At 38.0% G+C, this 19450-nt stretch overlaps 1 protein-coding gene and 2 long non-coding RNA genes across 4 annotated transcripts in view; 1 reads left to right on the top strand and 2 right to left on the bottom strand.

The window, feature by feature from the left end:
• The window catches only part of LOC309511010, a 295833-nt gene that overhangs the window by 42105 nt on the left and 234278 nt on the right, over positions 1-19450 (bottom strand). The gene's annotated exons all lie outside the window — the stretch shown is intronic.
• Positions 1-19450, bottom strand: part of LOC309511000 — an 89706-nt gene that overhangs the window by 36525 nt on the left and 33731 nt on the right. The gene's annotated exons all lie outside the window — the stretch shown is intronic.
• sdc3 (syndecan 3) overlaps positions 1-19450 on the top strand; it is a 37135-nt gene that overhangs the window by 8882 nt on the left and 8803 nt on the right. For both annotated transcript variants that reach the window (XR_014210453.1, XM_082185930.1), the window contains exon 2: positions 17395-17488. Coding sequence is in view for 1 of the 2 variants with exons in the window: in XM_082185930.1 (XP_082042056.1) it covers positions 17395-17488 (94 nt within the window). In the remaining variant the exon portion in view is untranslated. The remainder of the gene's footprint in view (positions 1-17394; positions 17489-19450) is intronic.

Below are 19450 nucleotides of genomic sequence, written 5' to 3'. Positions count from 1 at the left end.
ATTTAGTACACAGTCTTGTACCTCTGTATATGATTTTCAAATACTTCTTTGCTTCAAATCAAACATGATGATTAATGATTCACCTTGTAGCTGATTAGCTTGGTTTATGGCCTATATAAAGCTTTAACAAAGACAAAAAAAAAAAAAAAAATCCCTATGGGAGAAATGAATGGGAAAAAAAATACTTCCGGAAGCAGCGGCACTGAAGAATTGTACGGGAACATTTGGTGAGTATGTGTATGACTAAGTTCACACAGGTGTCCTTCCATAACTCCAGAAAATGTCATCACTATTAAAATGGCATAATATAATAAATGAAGCCGATGAAGGCACGACCTCATGTCAAATGTTAATTAACCGACACAAGCTTAAAATGCTTTAAAAAAAAAAAAAAACAGTGTAGAATGGATTGCAAAAACTGTGTTAGAGCAAAACTGATGAGAGTTGGAAAAGTTGGAAAGACAGCAATTGGATTAAAACTTTCTGATCCTGCGCAGCTCATGATTTTATCGTGTCTCTGTGAGTTACAGAAACCTCAAGTGAAAACCCCAAAACACAAGATAAGTGAGTCTAAGTCTTGAATATTTAAGAGTCAGTTCAGTTCAGAATGCCGTTTGTCACTCTCGTTTATTAAAACAAAATGATATTTTTATTCAGCAAGGATGTATTAAATTGATTAAAAGTGACAGTATAGATGGATGTTACAAAAGATTTCTATTTCAGATGTTCTTTTGAACGTTCTATTTGTGTTTCCACACAATTATGAAGCAGCACAACTGCTTTCAACATTGATAATAATCAGAAATGTTTCTTGAGCAGCAAATCAGCATATAAGAATGATGTCTGGAGGATCATGTGACCCTGAAGACTGGAGTAATGATGCTGATCTAATAGTTCTGAGGGGATTTCCTGGAGAGAAGGACTTTACATTATTTAGTAGTCAGTCTCCTTGGTGGATTGAGTGTGTGTGTGTGTGTGTAGTGCAGAGTATATACAAACTGTGTTCGTGACTTTTGCACTTTATTTAAATAATTAAAAAATGTTGCTTTTGAAGATACAAGTATTTGCCCATATGATCAAACTTAATACCATCTGAATGGATTCTCTAGAGGTTTTTAGTTCCAGTGGATGCATGTTATATAATTGGACTAATATGCATAGCCGGTCTGACACCAAACAGTGTGTTCATAATTTTCAAATATTTAGTATTCACACACATTTTATTTAAGGGATTTATTTATGCCAAGTAAAAACTCCCAGATAAGAGGCAGAGAAAAAAAACGAGCCTACAGCCAAAAGACAAAAAAAAATGTGTGTAAAAGCACACGAATAAAGTAAACCGTCTGAGAGGATTTCATTCACGCCGTGCGTCGTTTAATCCATTTGCATTTTCTTTGTTTCTCAGCCTGTATGCGCAAACACGTGCACAAAAGGTCACGCTCACCTTCAGTATAACCTCTACTGAAGCTTAACCACTCAACAGTTGCTCGTTTTTGAAGCTCAGAGAGTCGTTTGAGAGCTTTGTGCACATTGATGTGCAAATGAACACAGCGTTTTTGCAACTCAATAACCAGAACATCTTCCTACATTAGGTGCGGTTAAGAGGCTCGTCGAGTCTAAACTCAGGCTTGTTGTTTGCTCTGATAAAGTCTTTTTACGAAAAGATGTCATCCAGGTTTGATAAAGATGTGAACTGAGAATGTCAGACGCGTTTCATCTTGATTGACAGACTGACCAATTATCTAGACTATTATAGTCCGGCCCATTCAGTCGTTATTGTCCATTTAGTGTCTCATTTTGTAATGGTAAAATCACCAAATACTTTTATACAGGACTCTTCGTTTGCACATTCTTTTAAACAATAGCCCTTCGTTTTCCATCAGCTGTGACCTTGGCTTGCGTACAGAGAATATTAATTTTAGGACATTTTAGTCGCATGCTTTCATTGACTTCTCAATGCAAGATGATGTAATTCAGAGTATTATTGCACACTTTATTGAATAACCAGTGTAGGTTGTTTTTGTGACTGGAGAGAGAATGCTTTACTTTGTATTCATCCATCCATCCATTCTTGACAAAAACAAGCATTATAATCTGTACCACGGACATGATTGTGAAGTTGTTTTAAAAAATGTGATGAAATGTCAGAATGTTGGCTGAAGAGATTGTGTTCTGCTCAGCCAGACTCTGAGTGTTTGATAAGAGGGAGCTGGCACACACACACACACACACACACACACACACACACACACACACACACACACACTCACTCACACACACACACACACGGCGGATGAAATGCAGACTTCTGTCAAGTGTGGAGAATGACTAAGAGATAGACCCTGTAAATAACACTCTTTCAGTTCTGCACAAGAGCTGTGATATTACACAAATGAATGGTGAAGATATAAAAATAAACTCTTGAAGTGGTTTTGTCTTCTTGTTTCAATTAAATTAATATTGTACTAAACACATATCCATTACATGTGTAATGGAAGATTGACGTAATTAATAGATAAGATTGATGGATAGTTCACCCTGTCATTTACTCGTTCCAAACCTGAATGCTGTCTTTTCTCCATAAATCTCCAAAGGAGATAATTTCCATTATTAATTAAAATTATATTACTTTTAATAGTCACTCAATTTTAATGACTTTAATGACCAAACTATTTTCTAAATATGTTATTGATGAACAATTCATCCATGCATGTTTAAATTTTTTTTCCAACATTGTAATTTTAAAATGGTGAAAGACTTCTCTCTGGTGATGTATGCAGGACTTCTCCAATCATTTAGTCCACTTAAACCCCGCCCCTTTTTTACAATTGACCGCAAACTCTCATTGAGATTTTTCCATCCAATCGACAAATGATGGATAAAACCAAGACCCCACCCTACATTTTTTTTCTGTTTTGATAATCCATTTCACTCAAATGTATCACGATATGGAAGAGAAGATCTGCCACTACTTCCATTACATCGCACTTTTGGGTGTTTTTGACACACAAAACCACCATATGACTGTGTATATGTTACTTGTGTTATGCTTTTTTTTGCCCTTTTTGTAGCTTTATAGCCTCTGGTCACAAAAGAAGGCGGAGCCTCAGAGCCGCACCTACCTATTGCATCATTTCCTGGAAAGCTTTCTTGGCAAGATGTTTTGAACTCCAAATGAACTTCGTTTTGGCCTGATTATTTTCTAAATGGCGTCACATGTCAATTTTGCTCAATGTAGTCAATGGGATCCTTCAGTTAAGTCACTTCAGATGTGCACTGTTCACCATGATGGTTTTGAATTGCCAAACGATGGGGGATTATTTTCCTTTTTTCATGATTGAAATCACTTCAAAAAGGAAAATACAGTTAAGTGCAAAACGTGCAGCGCAAGTCTGTTATATCGGCTACATAAATTATAGTGAGAACGTTCGCAAAGACCCGCCCCCTTTAGTTACTGTTGCTATGTCCGACAAGCCACGCCGCTCTCACGCCACACATGTTCTCACACAGTGAAATATACATCGTGGAGCAGAGAGGACACTGACAGACAGGACAGACCAGGTTACTTTTGATATGAAACAAAGTCTCAACTTTCGAATTTGGCCATTTTTTAAAGAAATTAAAACAATAAATACCGTTTTGTGGCTCTTTAATGTGTCTGACAGAGTCAGTTAAAGCTGCTCGATCATCTCTTCCTTCTAGTTAATTTATTGCATCAAATAAACATGAAAGAACAAAAGAAGGAATGTTGTTTTAACCGCGGAAAGACGTCACTACACTCCTGCACACTACACATTAATCTACTAACTCTCCTGAGTGCTTTGTCGGACAAAAATGCTGGATTTGGCGGATGGCAGATTATGATTGGTCAGATCGCCTGTCAATCAAACTCCCTGCAAAGGGTCAATTGTGTGCTTGGGGACATGGCTTTTAATGGTGAGAAAAATTTGGATTTAGATTTATTAGCCAATACATCTGTTATCAGCTTTCAAATGTAAAGGATTATCTGTTATCCGTGTCTGCCAAAATATTCATATCGGTGCATCTCTAGAATTCAATGAAGAAATACAATGGAAGTCAATGGGGCGCATCAACTGTTTGGTTACCGACATTCTTCAAAACATCATCTTTTGTGTTCAGCAGAAGAAAGAAATTCAATTTTGAACAACTTAAGGGTGAGAAAACGACATAATTTTAATTTTTGGGTGAACTGTCCCTTTAAATGGCATATGATCTTCTCTCAGTAGTCGTGGAAGGCCACGGCCAACAATCTGCTGGCTGTCAGGTCCACCACAGATATCATGGAGTTGAAGGCCTCTGACTCAAACGTGATGTCGAGGCTCAGGCTCACACCTCCCCCATCCTTTGGCCTCCGAGTCAAGAGCTTAGGCCAAGATCAGCTCTACTCTGTCATTTACACAAACCCTGAATGATAGTACAGCTGATATCGCTGTGACTGAAGCAAAACCACGGTTCTCCGGCGATCACCGCTTTACGGTCAGAGGAATAAACGAGTCAGTAAAGTTCATTATAGAGCGCTGATAAAATCAAGAAGTGTTGACCAAAGCGCTGACCAGCATAATTATATTCAAATAAATTCCTATAGCACAGCAAAAAATAAAAGAGGGAAGCCTGTAATTAAAGTGAACTCTTTTTTTATTTTATTTATTTTATTTATTTATATTAACGACATAATAGACACCGGCAAGTGTAGATATTATATTCAACCTTACGCTGAGATCTGATATTTGACACAAATACAGTTTGTTGGTAATGACTTTGTCTATTAACCCTTTTATTAGTCTATACTAGTGGTTATGGTTATTGGTAGATGGGAAAAAGTCTCATAAAGGCTGAATTTATTTGATAAAAAAATACAGTAATATTGTGAAATATTGTCACAATTTAACACATATACATAATATATTTCAAAATGTAATTTATTCCTGTGATCAAAGCTGTATTTTCAGCATCATTAGTATTACTCCAGTCTTCAGTGTCACATGATCCTTCAGAAATCATTCTAATATGATGATTTGCTGCTCAAGAAACATTTCTGATTATTATCAATGTTGAAAACGGTTGTTTTGCATAATGTTTTATGGAAACTGTGATATGTATCAGGATTTTTTGATGAATGGAAAGGAAACAGCATTTATATTGCATTTTATGCATCCTTTCTGAATAAGTATCTGGAGTATTTATTTCTTTTGGGGGAAAAAAAAGGTAGAATAGATAGTCTAAGAAAAGCCACATATTGTGCGACTTGTCTCTCTATCATTAGTCTATACAGCATATGCTCATGCAGTGTGTGCATCTAATATACGTAAGGAAAAGGATCTCTGTGTCTTTCAGAATATCATCACTATTTGTATCTAATTGGTGTTATGACTATATTTTGACATGTCAGGTAATAAGAGCAGCTGTGTTTGGAGGAATGCGAGTGTCACGCTGTGCACACAGTGTTTCCCACGCAGTGATTTTCAGGATAACCCCAGATAAACTTTCGTGCTAGAACAAATGGATGCATGCTAATTTGTCAATGAAGACACGCTGCAAATGTGTTAAATAGCTGCCTGTCATTTCGTGCATTTGCACAAGCAGGTGGAGTGTGATGGAGAGAGAGAGAGAGAGAGAGAGAGAGACCGGAATCAGCTGCCTCAGTCAATCTATTTTCCTCTCCATTCCTTCCTGCTAATCTCCTCACTTATCATGTTGTGCATGGAAAGTGATATTGATCGATATGAGTTAAGTGAGATGTGTGTCCGCTCAGGCAGATGTGTTGGAGAGCAGATTACACTTCTGCTAATCCACAAGTGTGGGGATGAAAGATTACAGCAGAATCACCTGAGCTGGAGGTAGAGCTAACTGACTCGCAGAGAGAGAGAGAGAGAGAGAGAGAGTTAAACACAGTTACTAAAGAGCTTTGTGGGATGGTACACAGAGCAGGACACTCAATACAACCTAGAAAACAGATTACAGAGAGAGAGAGAGAGAGGTCACTGCAGCTCCAGACTCCGACTACAGAAAATGTTCTTTTGGGTGAATCGGGTTCATCTGGTGAGAAGTGACATATGATGTCCAAATCATGAGCGAATGATTCTTATGAGCAGGACGTTTTTAAAGAGGACCGATTATGCTTCTTCATATGCTCAACTTTCTTTAGTGTGTAATGTTGCTGTTTGAGCATGAAAAACCTCTGCAAAGTCCCACCATTGGGAGTTATTCTCTATATCAGTGTCACTGTTTCTGAACTCTCTGAAAGACCTTGTGGTAGTTTTTTTTTTCTTCTTCTTTCGTACCTGACTTAAGTCTACCTGGGTCTCGTCTACTAATCGACATCCCCGAACATCTCCAATCGACGTTAGTTTTCCTGAATCTGGGTCTCGTCTACTAATCGACGTCCCTAAACGTCTCCAATCGACGTCCCTGAACGTCTCCAATCGACGTTAGTTTTCCTGAATCTGGGTCTCATCTACTAATCGACATCCCCGAACGTCTCCAATCGACGTTAGTTTTCCTGAATCTGGGTCTCATCTACTAATCGACGTCCCTAAACGTCTCCAATCGACGTTAGTTTTCCTGAATCTGGGTCTATTCTATTAATCGACGTCCCTGAACGTCTCCAATCGACGTTAGTTTTCCTGAATCTGGGTCTCGTCTACTAATCGACATCCCCGAACGTCTCTAATCGACGTTAGTTTTCCTGAATCTGGGTCTCGTCTATTAATCGACATCCCCGAACGTCTCCAATCGACGTTAGTTTTCCTGAATCTGGGTCTCGTCTATTAATCGACATCCCCGAACGTCTCTAATCGACGTTAGTTTTCCTGAATCTGGGTCTATTCTATTAATCGACATCCCTGAACGTCTCCAATCGACGTTAGTTTTCCTGAATCTGGGTCTCGTCTACTAATCGACATCCCCGAACGTCTCCAATCGACGTTAGTTTTCCTGAATCTGGGTCTCGTCTACTAATCGACGTCCCCGAACGTCTCCAATCGACGTTAGTTTTCCTGAATCTGGGTCTCGTCTACTAATCGACATCCCCGAACGTCTCCAATCGACGTTAGTTTTCCTGAATCTGGGTCTCGTCTATTAATCGACATCCCCGAACGTCTCCAATCGACGTTAGTTTTCCTGAATCTGGGTCTATTCTATTAATCGACATCCCTGAACGTCTCCAATCGACTTTAGTTTTCCTGAATCTGGGTCTCGTCTACTAATCGACGTCCCTGAACGTCTCTAATCGACGTTAGTTTTCCTGAATCTGGGTCTCGTCTACTAATCGACGTCCCTGAACGTCTCCAATCGACGTTAGTTTTCCTGAATCTGGGTCTATTCTATTAATCGACGTCCCTGAACGTCTCCAATCGACATTAGTTTTCCTGAATCTGGGTCTCGTCTACTAATCGACGTCCCTGAACGTCTCCAATCGACTTTAGTTTTCCTGAATCTGGGTCTCGTCTACTAATCGACGTCCCTGAACGTCTCCAATCGACGTTAGTTTTCCTGAATCTGGGTCTCGTCTACTAATCGACATCCCCGAACGTCTCCAATCGACGTTAGTTTTCCTGAATCTGGGTCTATTCTATTAATCGACGTCCCTGAACGTCTCCAATCGACATTAGTTTTCCTGAATCTGGGTCTCGTCTATTAATCGACGTTAGTTTTCCTGAATCTGGGTCTCGTCTACTAATCGACGTCCCCGAACGTCTCCAATCGACTTTAGTTTTCCTGAATCTGGGTCTATTCTATTAATCGACGTCCCCAAATGTCTCCATTCGACGTTAGTTTTCCTGTACCTGGGTCTCGTCCAGAAAATGCCTTCGAACATGCTTTAGTCACGGCCGTAGGATCTGAGACAAATCTCAGAGAGAATCCCACCAGCAAAAAGAATACAACAGTTTTTATAGAATAGGAGCATGGCGAAAATGACATGATACATTACATAATATACCTACAATTTGATTGGTTCTTCATATGCAAACCCTTCTGTTACTAGGTAAAAGCAAACTTTGTTTTCTTGATGTTTTCACTTTGTTCTTTAATCACCAGTTTATAAATTTAGATATGTCTAGTTTCATTTCCCCTTTTTGTTGTATCCAGACATTATTCACTAACACACACTCAGTCTTGAGTTTATACCAAAGGGTTTTGGAAACATTTAGCATATGAATCTTATTCCTGCAAGAAAAATAAATGTTAGTTATTATTAATGAAAAAATCCATCACAGCCTCCACTGTAATCTTGAGTTTTCTTCCGGGAACGAACACGTCACAATATTCCTCATTTAAATAATTAATACGCAGAATGAAGGGGCGGGGCCTGGTTGAGTTAGTTAGTGGTGTGTTGAAACTGGTGGTTAGGGCATCTCCCAAACACACTCGAAGCGCTTGGCCAATCACAACACACTGATCCAGCCGACCAATCAGAGCACATTGTGCTTTTCAGAAGGAGGGGCTTCATAGAGACAGGAACTAAACAGAGCGTTACTGACAGACTGGGAAGAGAGGAGCTGCAACAATGGAGAATATGGGGAAAATAATGAAAATAAAGAAAACCTATTATAGTGGATCCCAAATACAAAATATCTTTACTAATGATCAACATATTCACTACAGCTTTTTTTTTGTCAGTAAATAGATTTGAATGTTTTGTTTCAGCGGCCATTTGGTCTGGAGACCTGTATTTGGAGAGAGAGATAAGGTTGAGAAAGAACAGTCCACTGCTTTCATGATCACGTTCGCTGCATTTTTGCACTCCTTTAAATAAACACATTCCGCACACTCCATTTTTATCATATGCTGTGGAAAAGTAAGGAGTGTTTGTCCGGCAACTACATTCCTGCTTTAACCTGATGTTTTTTTTAATGGGCGTGATGATGAGTCTGATCTGAATTCTGGTCAGATGAGTCTTATTCTGAAGCAAATGTGACTTTCATTTATAATGCACATGCACAGACGCGCTCATCACATGATGGTTGAGTGGAGGTTAATGGTGTGGGCTGGAAACCCAGAGCTCACGGATTCTGAAATGGAGCGTTAGACAGATGCCCTGTCATTACCGAGACCTTAAGTAAGACTTGTAACCCCAAGTTACTCAAGCAGGATAGTCCCTGCAATTATTGTACTGGATGTCACTAAATGACATGGAACATAATCTGTGGTGGTGAAACAACTGGATCTGAATGTCATCCACTTTTCTTTCCTCTTTCCACACTGCCAAATCATTGTTTTAATCAGCATTTTTATCGTGCTTTATAAGCCACCGCCAGCATTTTTCATCATTTTCACAAAAGTTTCTTGACCCCCAGAATATTGTTATATGAATATCTGACCATGCACTAAATCAAAAGAAGAACAGAGCTTCTGCTTAAAAAAACATTTTATTCTAGCTTCATGCATTTTAATACTTTAGTATGTGGGTACGTTTGATTAAATAAAAAGCAACATTTTGAACAAAATACTGAGTTTTTTTCCCCAACATGCACATGCAACGCTTTTATTGCTTGTTTCTGCTCTTACTTTTTCCCTATAATAGCGTCTCCTACTACGGTATAACAGTGAAAACACAGAAAGCCAGAAAATTCCATCAATGGCAGGGAAGCGTAGGCCGAAACTTCGACTGCTAAAAAAGTATGTTTTATATAGTATGAATGTGTGTAATTTTGAATGTAATCAGTACGTACTACAATCGTTATGTTGTCATTGTCATGTGACCTACCACCGTCAGCTTCACTGTCATTCACAAATCCTCTCCCGTGGCCTCATGGGATAGTAAAGTGTCCATCGTATGCACACACTTCAGAATCTCGGCAGACGTAGTAGTTTATCTAGCCTGGAAATCCAGACCTAAATCTGAAAGATTAAATCGGCCAGCTCGAGGGGCGGCACCAAGCATGCATTTGAAAATCTCACTGCACGCAATTGGATAACACTACGACCAATCACAACAAGCCCCATTCGCTTAGCTACCAGCGGAGCTAACTGGTAGATTATACTCTTACCGTATCCGGTCGGCAAAACAGCAAAAACGCCCTTCTTGCAAAGGAACGATTCGAGCGGCGTCTTCTGTTCCTCTTTTAGATAAAAAGCCAAGTCTAACTCGTTCATTGTAGCGGCCAAAGCTGTTTCAAACAACTGGTGTTCATCCATAGCCATCTTGCAATGTTTACTAATGACTTCGACGTCACAGCGCTGTCGTCATCTCGCCTCTGACCCGCCTATATCAGATAACCCGATGTGATTGGTGCAGCTCGGATACAAGGGCATATTTAATGAGCATCATTACTCGACGCCAGAGGAAACTCGCTGAGCAAATTCACCTTGTGCTCTCGCGAGAACTCTGGATTTCCAAGGTATAGTTTATCCGGATAGTACTGTGAATACGGACATACTACTTTAGTCACATACTCTTTTTCGCCTACTATATAGTAGGGAAGTATGTGATTTCAGTTGCAGATATAGTCTCATAAATGATGTAAAATTACGTTAATGGTGTGAAAAGAGTTTTTGTGAAACCGTGATGTATATTTTTTCAGGATTCTTTGATGAATTAAAAGTTTTCAAAAAAGCAATTATTTGAAATAGAACAATGTTTACCATTATAAATGTACTTTTTTATTGTCACATTTGATCACTTTAATGCGTCCTTGCTGCAATGGATTCATTTGAACCGTATATCCCTCTACTTCACGTTGCGTAATCAATCATAGATAAAGGACTAGGAAATGCATGTACACACCTGTACATACACAGGAACTACGATGGGGTGTGTATCAACTGTGTAGGTGTGCATGTGACCGTTTGAGGATGTGTCTGAACGTGTCGTTTACCTCTGAAAACAAAACTCCTTTACTCACCTTCACACCATTTAAAGACATGTTGAGCCATGAACGTAATATCATGTCGTGTCATGATCTCATGACATAAAATGCGCACGCCTTTGTCCGGAAAGTATGATTCTGTAGTGTCGTCAGTGGCGGTAGATGCTATTAAATACTTGACACCGGACCAGATTTCCACAGTGTTTCTCATCCACTTCTGTACTCAAGTCAGGTATGCAGTTACTGAGCAACAACTCTCCATAATAGTTCAGAATTGCTCCAATTGCACTTTCAGCTTCTGCTGTTCCAGGAATCCGGCCATTGCCCATGTTCCCTCACTTCTATGTACCTTATCCCTCTTTTTATTTGTGCAGCAAAATTGAGATTGTCCCCAAAGATATGGGAAATGAGGATCTCCGGGCACATACAGAAGTTCAAACACACACACACACACACACACACACACACTGAGAACAGCAGGGGACTCTGGGATAGGGGGAGGATTGTTCATAATCACAAAGACGGGCCACACACACTCGCCCTTACATACACACCCACATACGCACAAAGGCTGGCCATTCCCTAGCCCTTGGCTGCATTTTTTAGCGCCTTTGAAAAGTTTCTTAGAAACACAAGAGAAGTTATGATCTGCAGGAAGCCCCATCTGCCTGCGAAGAGAAAGAGTTCATTCACCCACACACACACACACACACACACACACACTCAATACCATCCTTGAAACTTCACAAGCACTGCACACTTGAACCACTCGATTCGCACTTTTGAGTTTATTACGAGTCGACGTGAAAGCGGTCATGTTACGCACATGCTGGCGCGAGTTTGCCCTGTTTTGCCCTGTTTTACCCTGTTGTCCCCCGACAGCAGTGATTCCGGGTGTTTGTAGACTGGCTGTCGTGTGGGAAGAACGGTCATGACTCGGATAATATACCGTGAAAGTGTTTCCATGGCAACTTCTCAGCAGAAAGCTTTCTAGACACTTTGCCAACATCACGCTCGGAAAACCCAACCCAGAACCGCCTTAACTGCTCATCTCTGATGATTGAAAAAAATGTAATTTCTCTTGTAACATGGAAGCCAATGTTTTATGTCGGAGTTTACGTAAAAAAATTACTCTTACAGGGAACATAAGTCAAAGTTGGATTTCTTTTTTAATTTGTATAGTATTATCATGAACAAAAAATTTCACATAATTTTTTTTTGGAATTTATTTATAATGAATTAATATATTGAATTAATATATATATGTCTGTGTGTGTGTATGTATGTATGTGTGTGTGTGTATATATATATATATATATATATATATATATATAAATATAATATGTATATGTGTGTATACACACTCACACACAGACACACACACACACACACACGTTTTTATTTATTATTTATTAACTTTTATTTTTCAACCCCTCCCCTCCAAACACCTGTCACTTTCCACAATCCAATCAATTCCAGATGAATAAAATCTCGCTCCAGACTAGATTTGTTTCTCATTAAATATCCTATTTTACTCTCAAATATGTCAAATTACAGAAGTGGGAAATTTTATATGTAACTTTTTAGAAAATGTGGTTATGTTCCCTGCTTTGTTGATTAAACCAGGGTCACATTTTGTCACGGCATCATAAATGCTAAATACTCGTATGTAACGGAGGAGCTCTTATACTGACACACAGGCGTCTTACCCATATGGGCATCCGACATGGTCCTAATCCTGTGGGATTATGGGATCACTTGCTGGTTGGATTAAGGATTGTCCCTCAGAAACAGCTGTCCACTTCATACATGTATAACACACATTTCAAGAGACAAAGTTTAAACTTGAGGGTCAGATGTTTTATAGGCGGAGGAGCTGTAATGTGTAATTGTGAGTGTGTAAGTGGCATATGTAGATGTGCATTCATTAACATATGTGTTTAACTCTTATAATGAGGTCATTACCTAGTAACCAACTCACCTCTTAACTTTATTTACACACTGATCTCTCTCTCTCTCTCTCTCTCTCTCTCACACACACACACACACACACACACACACACACACACACACACACACACACACACACACACACACACACATTCTTGTACATCTATCTTTATGAGGACATTCATTGACACAATGCAATCTCTAGCCGCTTACCCTAACCTTACCCATCACAACTAAGTGCCTAACCCGACCCCTGACACTAAACCGACCCTTAACCTCATTATAACCTTATCCCTAAAACCAAGTCTTGACCCTCAAACAGGCCTTTAAAGGCTCTCAGAAAGAGAGGACCGGCCAACATGTCCTCACTTTACTCTCTTTGTCCTCACTCCAATGGTCTAAAACTCAAACTGGTCCTCACAAAGATAGTTGTACACCACACACACACACACACACACACACACACACACACTAATGGCTGCCACAATTAATTTTGAAAAGTGGAATTTACTGACTTCCATTTGGTTCTATTCTTTAATAGTCTCTAGTTACACATTTATATTTAACATTCACTACTTTTTTTTGTAGTGATTAGATATTGCAAACGGATACAGACATGTTACAATTCTGTTAACTAAAGTATATTTTTTTATTTGAATATAATGTTTCCAATACATAGCTTAAAAAATACACATTCACATATATGTGTGTGTGGTTGTGTGTGTGTGTATACATACATATTATTATTATTATTATTATTATATATTTTTTTTGAATAATTAAATTATAATTATTAAAATCGTTTATTTATAAAAATTATATTTCATAATTTAATTATTTGTTAATGCTGCAAAAAGGGGTTACGGTTCATTTGGACAAATTGGACACCCTTTTTTTTTTTTTTTTTTTTTTACAGATGTACCCATTGCCGCACACATAATAAGCATTATAATGCAGATCCTAATAATCAACATGAATAACCATGATTACAATATCAAAGGAAACTGATAATTCATAATCATGCAGGCCTACTGTGGTTTCTTTGTCATTCTGTGCTGCCAGACAGATGATGTTATATTTACATTTGACTCTAAAAAGCTTTTACCCACACCCACTCTCTATCTCTACGCACACACACACACACACACACACACACACACTGTTTGTGAAAGAACCCTAGCTGTGCGAGCCAGTTCTACCCCTTAATCATATCGTAGACCGAATTACACCACAAACCAACCCCACCATTACAGGGGAGGATACGCAGACGTCCACAAACACACAATCTTTCCAAATATGCACACTGGCTGAATCTCGCTTCTCCAGCAGCAGATTTTGCAAGGATTTGGGAAGGAGATCCGGTGAGTGTTGTACAGGTTGGAGAGGAAATCGCATTAGACTTGATTGCATTTGGTGAATGGCCTGTGGTTAATCGCTGTTCAGCTTGAGGCACAGTTGGGTCTGATTCCCTGGTGTTCACATGCACTTTGTGTTTAAAAAAAGATCAGCATGAACCCATAGCACCATTAGGAACTGTTTTAGCTGATAAAATGGCTAGAATAGTAATTGGAATCACTTCAGTTTGCTGGTGCACTAGAGCTGCTGATATAGCCAGTGATTTTGCTCGGAAAATAACATTATGCATCATGATTTAAATGTCCGTTTTTATCTGGCATTAAATACCATGTCTCTTAAATACACGATTGTTTATGAACTATAAATCAAAAAAATGTACTTTATTTGAAACACTATTCAAGGAATTAATGACTTAATTTAAACTTGTTCTTTGCTTCAACATGTTCGTGGAAATCTGTGGCATTTGTTAATTTAGATTACATATTTTAGTAAAAAATAAACATTGATCAAAAAATGTACATTTGTAATGTTAAAAATTTATTCTGTTTTTAAAAAATGCTGTTCTTTTGAACTTTCTATTCAACAAAGAATCCACAGTTTACACAGAAATATTTTTCATAGTTTTCAAAATTGATTATAATAATCATAACACATTTTTTTTGCATCAAATCATCATATTAGAATGATTTCTGAAGGATCATGTGACACTGAAGACTGGAGTAATGATGCTGAAAATTCAGCTTTGATCACAGGAATAAATTACATTTTAAAATATATTCAAATGGAAAACAGTTATTTAAAATGTAATAATATTTTGTGATAATACTGTTTTTTTTACTGTACGAGTATAAGACACTTCTAAAAACATTAAAAAATCGTATAATTACATATTATATGTATGTATATATTTTTTATTTGTATCTCTGAGTGCAGAGTGAGTGACATATGCTTACACACATATACAGACCTTATGTGCATATGTAATTAAGCCAGAGATATAGAACTGGGCGCAATCATAACTGTGTGTCTGTTTGTGTGTGATGCACTTAAGCTTCGGTGCATGCTGATGACTGGGAGCAGTTTTTAGCCTGTGTGTGTGTGTGTGTGTGTGTGTGTGTGTGTGTGTGTGTGTGTGTGTGTGTGTGTGTGTGTGTGTGTGTGTGTGTGTGTGTGTGTGTGTGTGTGTGTGTGTGTGTGTGTGTGTGTGTGTGTGTGTGTGTGTGTGTGTGTGTGTGTGTGTGTGTGTGTGTGTGTGTGTGTGTGTGTGTGTGTGTGTGTGTGTGTGTTGTCGTAGATTTTTCCCTAAACCTAACTATCTGGGTTGTCTCCAATCGACATTCCCTAACGTCTCCAATCGACGCTTAAAGCTACACTGTGTAGGATTTACTCCCATAAAGCGGTGAAATTGTATATGACTACCAACTGAATATTACTTTCTAGCCCCTCCCATTCCGAGGGCGTTTTAACTCCTACGGTGGCCGTATTATTTCAAATCTGCCGGCAGTCGCGAGTAATCTCCCCCTCGCATTCGTCATGGTGTCACTGAGTGTAAAAACGCGAAAGGCGAAGCTTTAATTTCCAGGTATGTCCCTCTTTGTCTAATATATTTTCAAGATGGATGCGCAACATGGCTGCCGCCATTCGAGCGACTCGCTCGTATTCTAAACTGCAGATTATACACTTACGAGAATACTTAATTAGTTGGTTGAAGTGACTACACGTTAATAAGAACGTATCATTTTGAAAGAACAAAGTGTTTTTTGCTAAAAATCAACTTAAAATATTACACAGTGTAGCTTTAAATGCTTTAATCACGGCCGGAGGATCTCTCAGAGAATCTCCCCCAAGAAGAAGCAAGTCCGGAGGATCTCAGACAAATTCCATTGAGAATCCCACCAGCTAACACAAATACAACCGTTTTTATAGAATAAGGAGGTGTAGCAAAAATGTCATGCTGCATTACATCATTTCCACACAATTTGATTGGATTTCATAGACAAACCCTTCTGTTACTAGGTAAAGCAAACTTTGTTTTAATGATTACTTCATTGTTAATCACAAGTTTCAAATTTAGTCATCGGTCTAGTTTCAATTCCCAAATCTGTTATTTATACACTCACACAACCAAAGTGAAAGGGGTAGCCTATGGCAACACAATATACAGCATTCAAAAACACAGGACAGAATGTTTTAGTGCACTGTGTTTCAAAGTGTTATCATGTTAGGCCTGAAAAGAGAAGTAACGTTAGATGTTAGAAACATGGTTAGTTTAATATACAGTTTACTATTTTATCTATTAAAAATCTACCACAGGGTTTATGGTGGGTTATAGGGAGGCCATGGGCTCGGTTTATGGGTTTCAGTATTTATGGGGTGTTTCCGGGATGGAGATCGACCAATCACGAGAGAGGGGGGGAAGCAAAGAGACCACAAGAGCAAAGAATGATACAGACAAGGACTGTAACACGCCTCCATTGTAGTCTTGAGTTTTCTTCCAGGAACGAACACGTCTCAATATTCCTCATTTAAATAATTCATACGCAGAATAAAGGGGCGGGGCCTGGTTGAGTTAGTTAGTGGTGTGTTGAAACTGCTGGTTATTATGGTAAGGGACGGGGCATTTCCCAAACTCACTCAAAGCGGTTGACCAATCACAACACACTGGTCCAGCCGACCAATCAGAGCACATTGTGCTTTCAGAAGGAGGGGCTTCATAGAGACAGGAACTAAACAGAGCGTTACTGACAGACTGGGAAGAGAGGAGCTGCAACAATGGAGAATATGGGGAAAAATAATGTGTTTTGAACATTGAAGCATTAAAACCTATTTTAGTAGAGAACTAAATCAATGGCATAACAGGTTTGCTGACATGTTTCTTGCCCAAAACAGCCTCTAAAACAGCCTTTTTTTAATGGAACTGTTTGCATTGTAATATAATGGATATATAATGGAATTTGTTAAGCATTATACCACGGCATTATCATGACCACAGTTCTCTCGTTTATCTGAGGACAGTCTAGAGCTCTTTTTCTGCTGGATTTTCATCCCTATTTAAGAAATTGGGTTAAATGCAAGTGTTGCCCCTAGCAACGGGCCTCTCGATGAAACGGCTCCCCACACAAGACCCCTTCACACTTACACATGAACAAACACACACACACACACACATACTGTGAATCTGATATTGGTTTTGAAATATAATCATTCCTCTTCCTGTGACGTCACAAGCATTTCTGACTTGATTTTTCTCTGTTTTAAGGCCCAGCGTGGCAGATCTCGACCGAGCGACGCGGAGAGCTCTGGAGATGAGTTATACGATGATGAAGACTTCTTCTCTGGATCCGGCTCTGGCTGTGAGTGTAATGTGTGTGTGTGTGTGTGTGTTGTGTTTGTGACGTGTGAATCACTCATTACGAGGTCACAGCTGCCTTGTTTATAAGTCCATCCCGGACTTCCAATCCCCTCACCAGCTGGTATAATTCTCACAACTCAACGCCTTCATCTCCTCTCTCTCTCTCTCTCTCTCTCTCTCTCTCTCTCTCTCTTTCACATTCCTCCCACAACTTCATACAGTTATTTTAGCCTCTGTTTAACTGAAGCCCACAGACCGTACATAAAAAGCACTTCTTCATGAGTGTGAGTGTGTGTGGTCCTGGTAAACCCTACATCATGGGGACAAAACATCCCTACAAGGATGGCAATATCCGAAATCCTTGTTTATTTTTTTTGGTCCCCATGAGGAAAACTGCGTATAAATCATACTAAGTGATGTTTTTTGAAAATGTAAATATGCAGAAAGTTTTGTGTGATGGGTAGGTTTAGGGGTCGGGTTAGTGTAAGGGGAGAGAATATACAGTTTGTACAGTATAAAAATCAATATGTCTATAGAAAGTCCCCATAAAACACGAAAACACAGCGTGTGTGTGTGTGTGTGTGTGTGTGTGTGTGTGTGTGATCATCTGATCCTCAGTAATCAGATTACTGTAAATAAGATCAGTTAATCAGCAGGAATCTGGGTGTGGACAGCCAATATCCGCTAGTGTTTGGGTGTTTCTTCTGTGCACTTTGTGCCCTGTGGATGCTTAGAAAATAAACTCTCTGAAACACTTTTCACACTTTTTTTTTTTAATTTGACCACTAATTTTATTTAACAGCAAACATAAATATATCACAGGAGGGTTGAAAATCATGAACATTACCACCACAATGTAATTTCAGTTTTTATGTATTTGATAAAATTCTGTGGTGGAAATGTCATTTTAAACAATTTTGTACTAGTGTTGTTTTAGTGTAATTTATAGTTTTGATTAATATTTTGAATTGTTTTTTATATATATATATATTTTCTGTTTTCATTTTAATTTTAGTTAAAGTTTTTGTGATTTTTGTCGTTGTTTTTTGTCATTTTTATTCGTTTTTTTTAAATGTCTATATAGTTTTATAATTTGTTTATTTCAGTTTTAGTTATTTTGCATGGAAGCTTGTTTCCGCCATGAAATAAAACAATAATTGTGACTTTTTATCTCATAATTTCTCACAATTGCGGGATATAAAAGCACATTTCTAAAAAAAATAGTTATAATTGCGAGATGTAAAATAGAATTAGAATTATATAGAATAAAAAGTCCCAATTACCTTTTTTTATTCAGTGGAGAAAACGAGCCATAATTTTGGTACATCAAAATAAGCTAAATTAAATGAGAAATGTTGCTGTAGTTGAAAAAAGTTAACTTTTATATTATTTGAAGCAACAATTTTTTTTTTTATGGTTTTAGTTTCATTTAACTATAATAAGATATAATAACAACTTAAAATATAAAATATAAAACATAACTGGTTTGGACTAAAATGGAGTAAATGGCAATTTTTTTTTTACTTTGTACTTTATAATTTGACAATAACAGAAAAAAAAGAAATAAAATCAATACATTTATGTAAAAAAAATCCTTTACACTAACATAACTATCAGTGGCAAAACTGGTTGTGTTGGAAATTACATCACAACTTATAATAATAATAATTTATGAAAAAAAATAGATAATATAAATGTAATAATATAGAAATTACATCTTCACACAATACATATTGATGTGGTTTTTTGATTATTTTACTCTTTGTTTAGATTATAGTTTTTAAAATATATTTATTATGATGGATTTTCATAATTTGAGAGAAAACATCAAGGTCAAGGGTAAACTGTAAAATCTACATATAAAAAGCATTTGAAAAGTAACGATGAAATAAACGATGAAGGCAAAGTTTCTAATGTGGCCTTCATGTAATAGAAAGAAAAAAATCTTTTATCCGTTGAAATC

The sequence above is a fragment of the Leuciscus leuciscus genome (genome assembly GCF_965113295.1).
Source record: "Leuciscus leuciscus genome assembly, chromosome: 12".
In the NCBI taxonomy this organism is placed as follows: domain Eukaryota; kingdom Metazoa; phylum Chordata; class Actinopteri; order Cypriniformes; family Leuciscidae; genus Leuciscus; species Leuciscus leuciscus.
The sequence above is the reverse complement of the archived record's forward strand: the minus strand, read 5'-3'. Positions and strand labels throughout refer to the sequence as shown.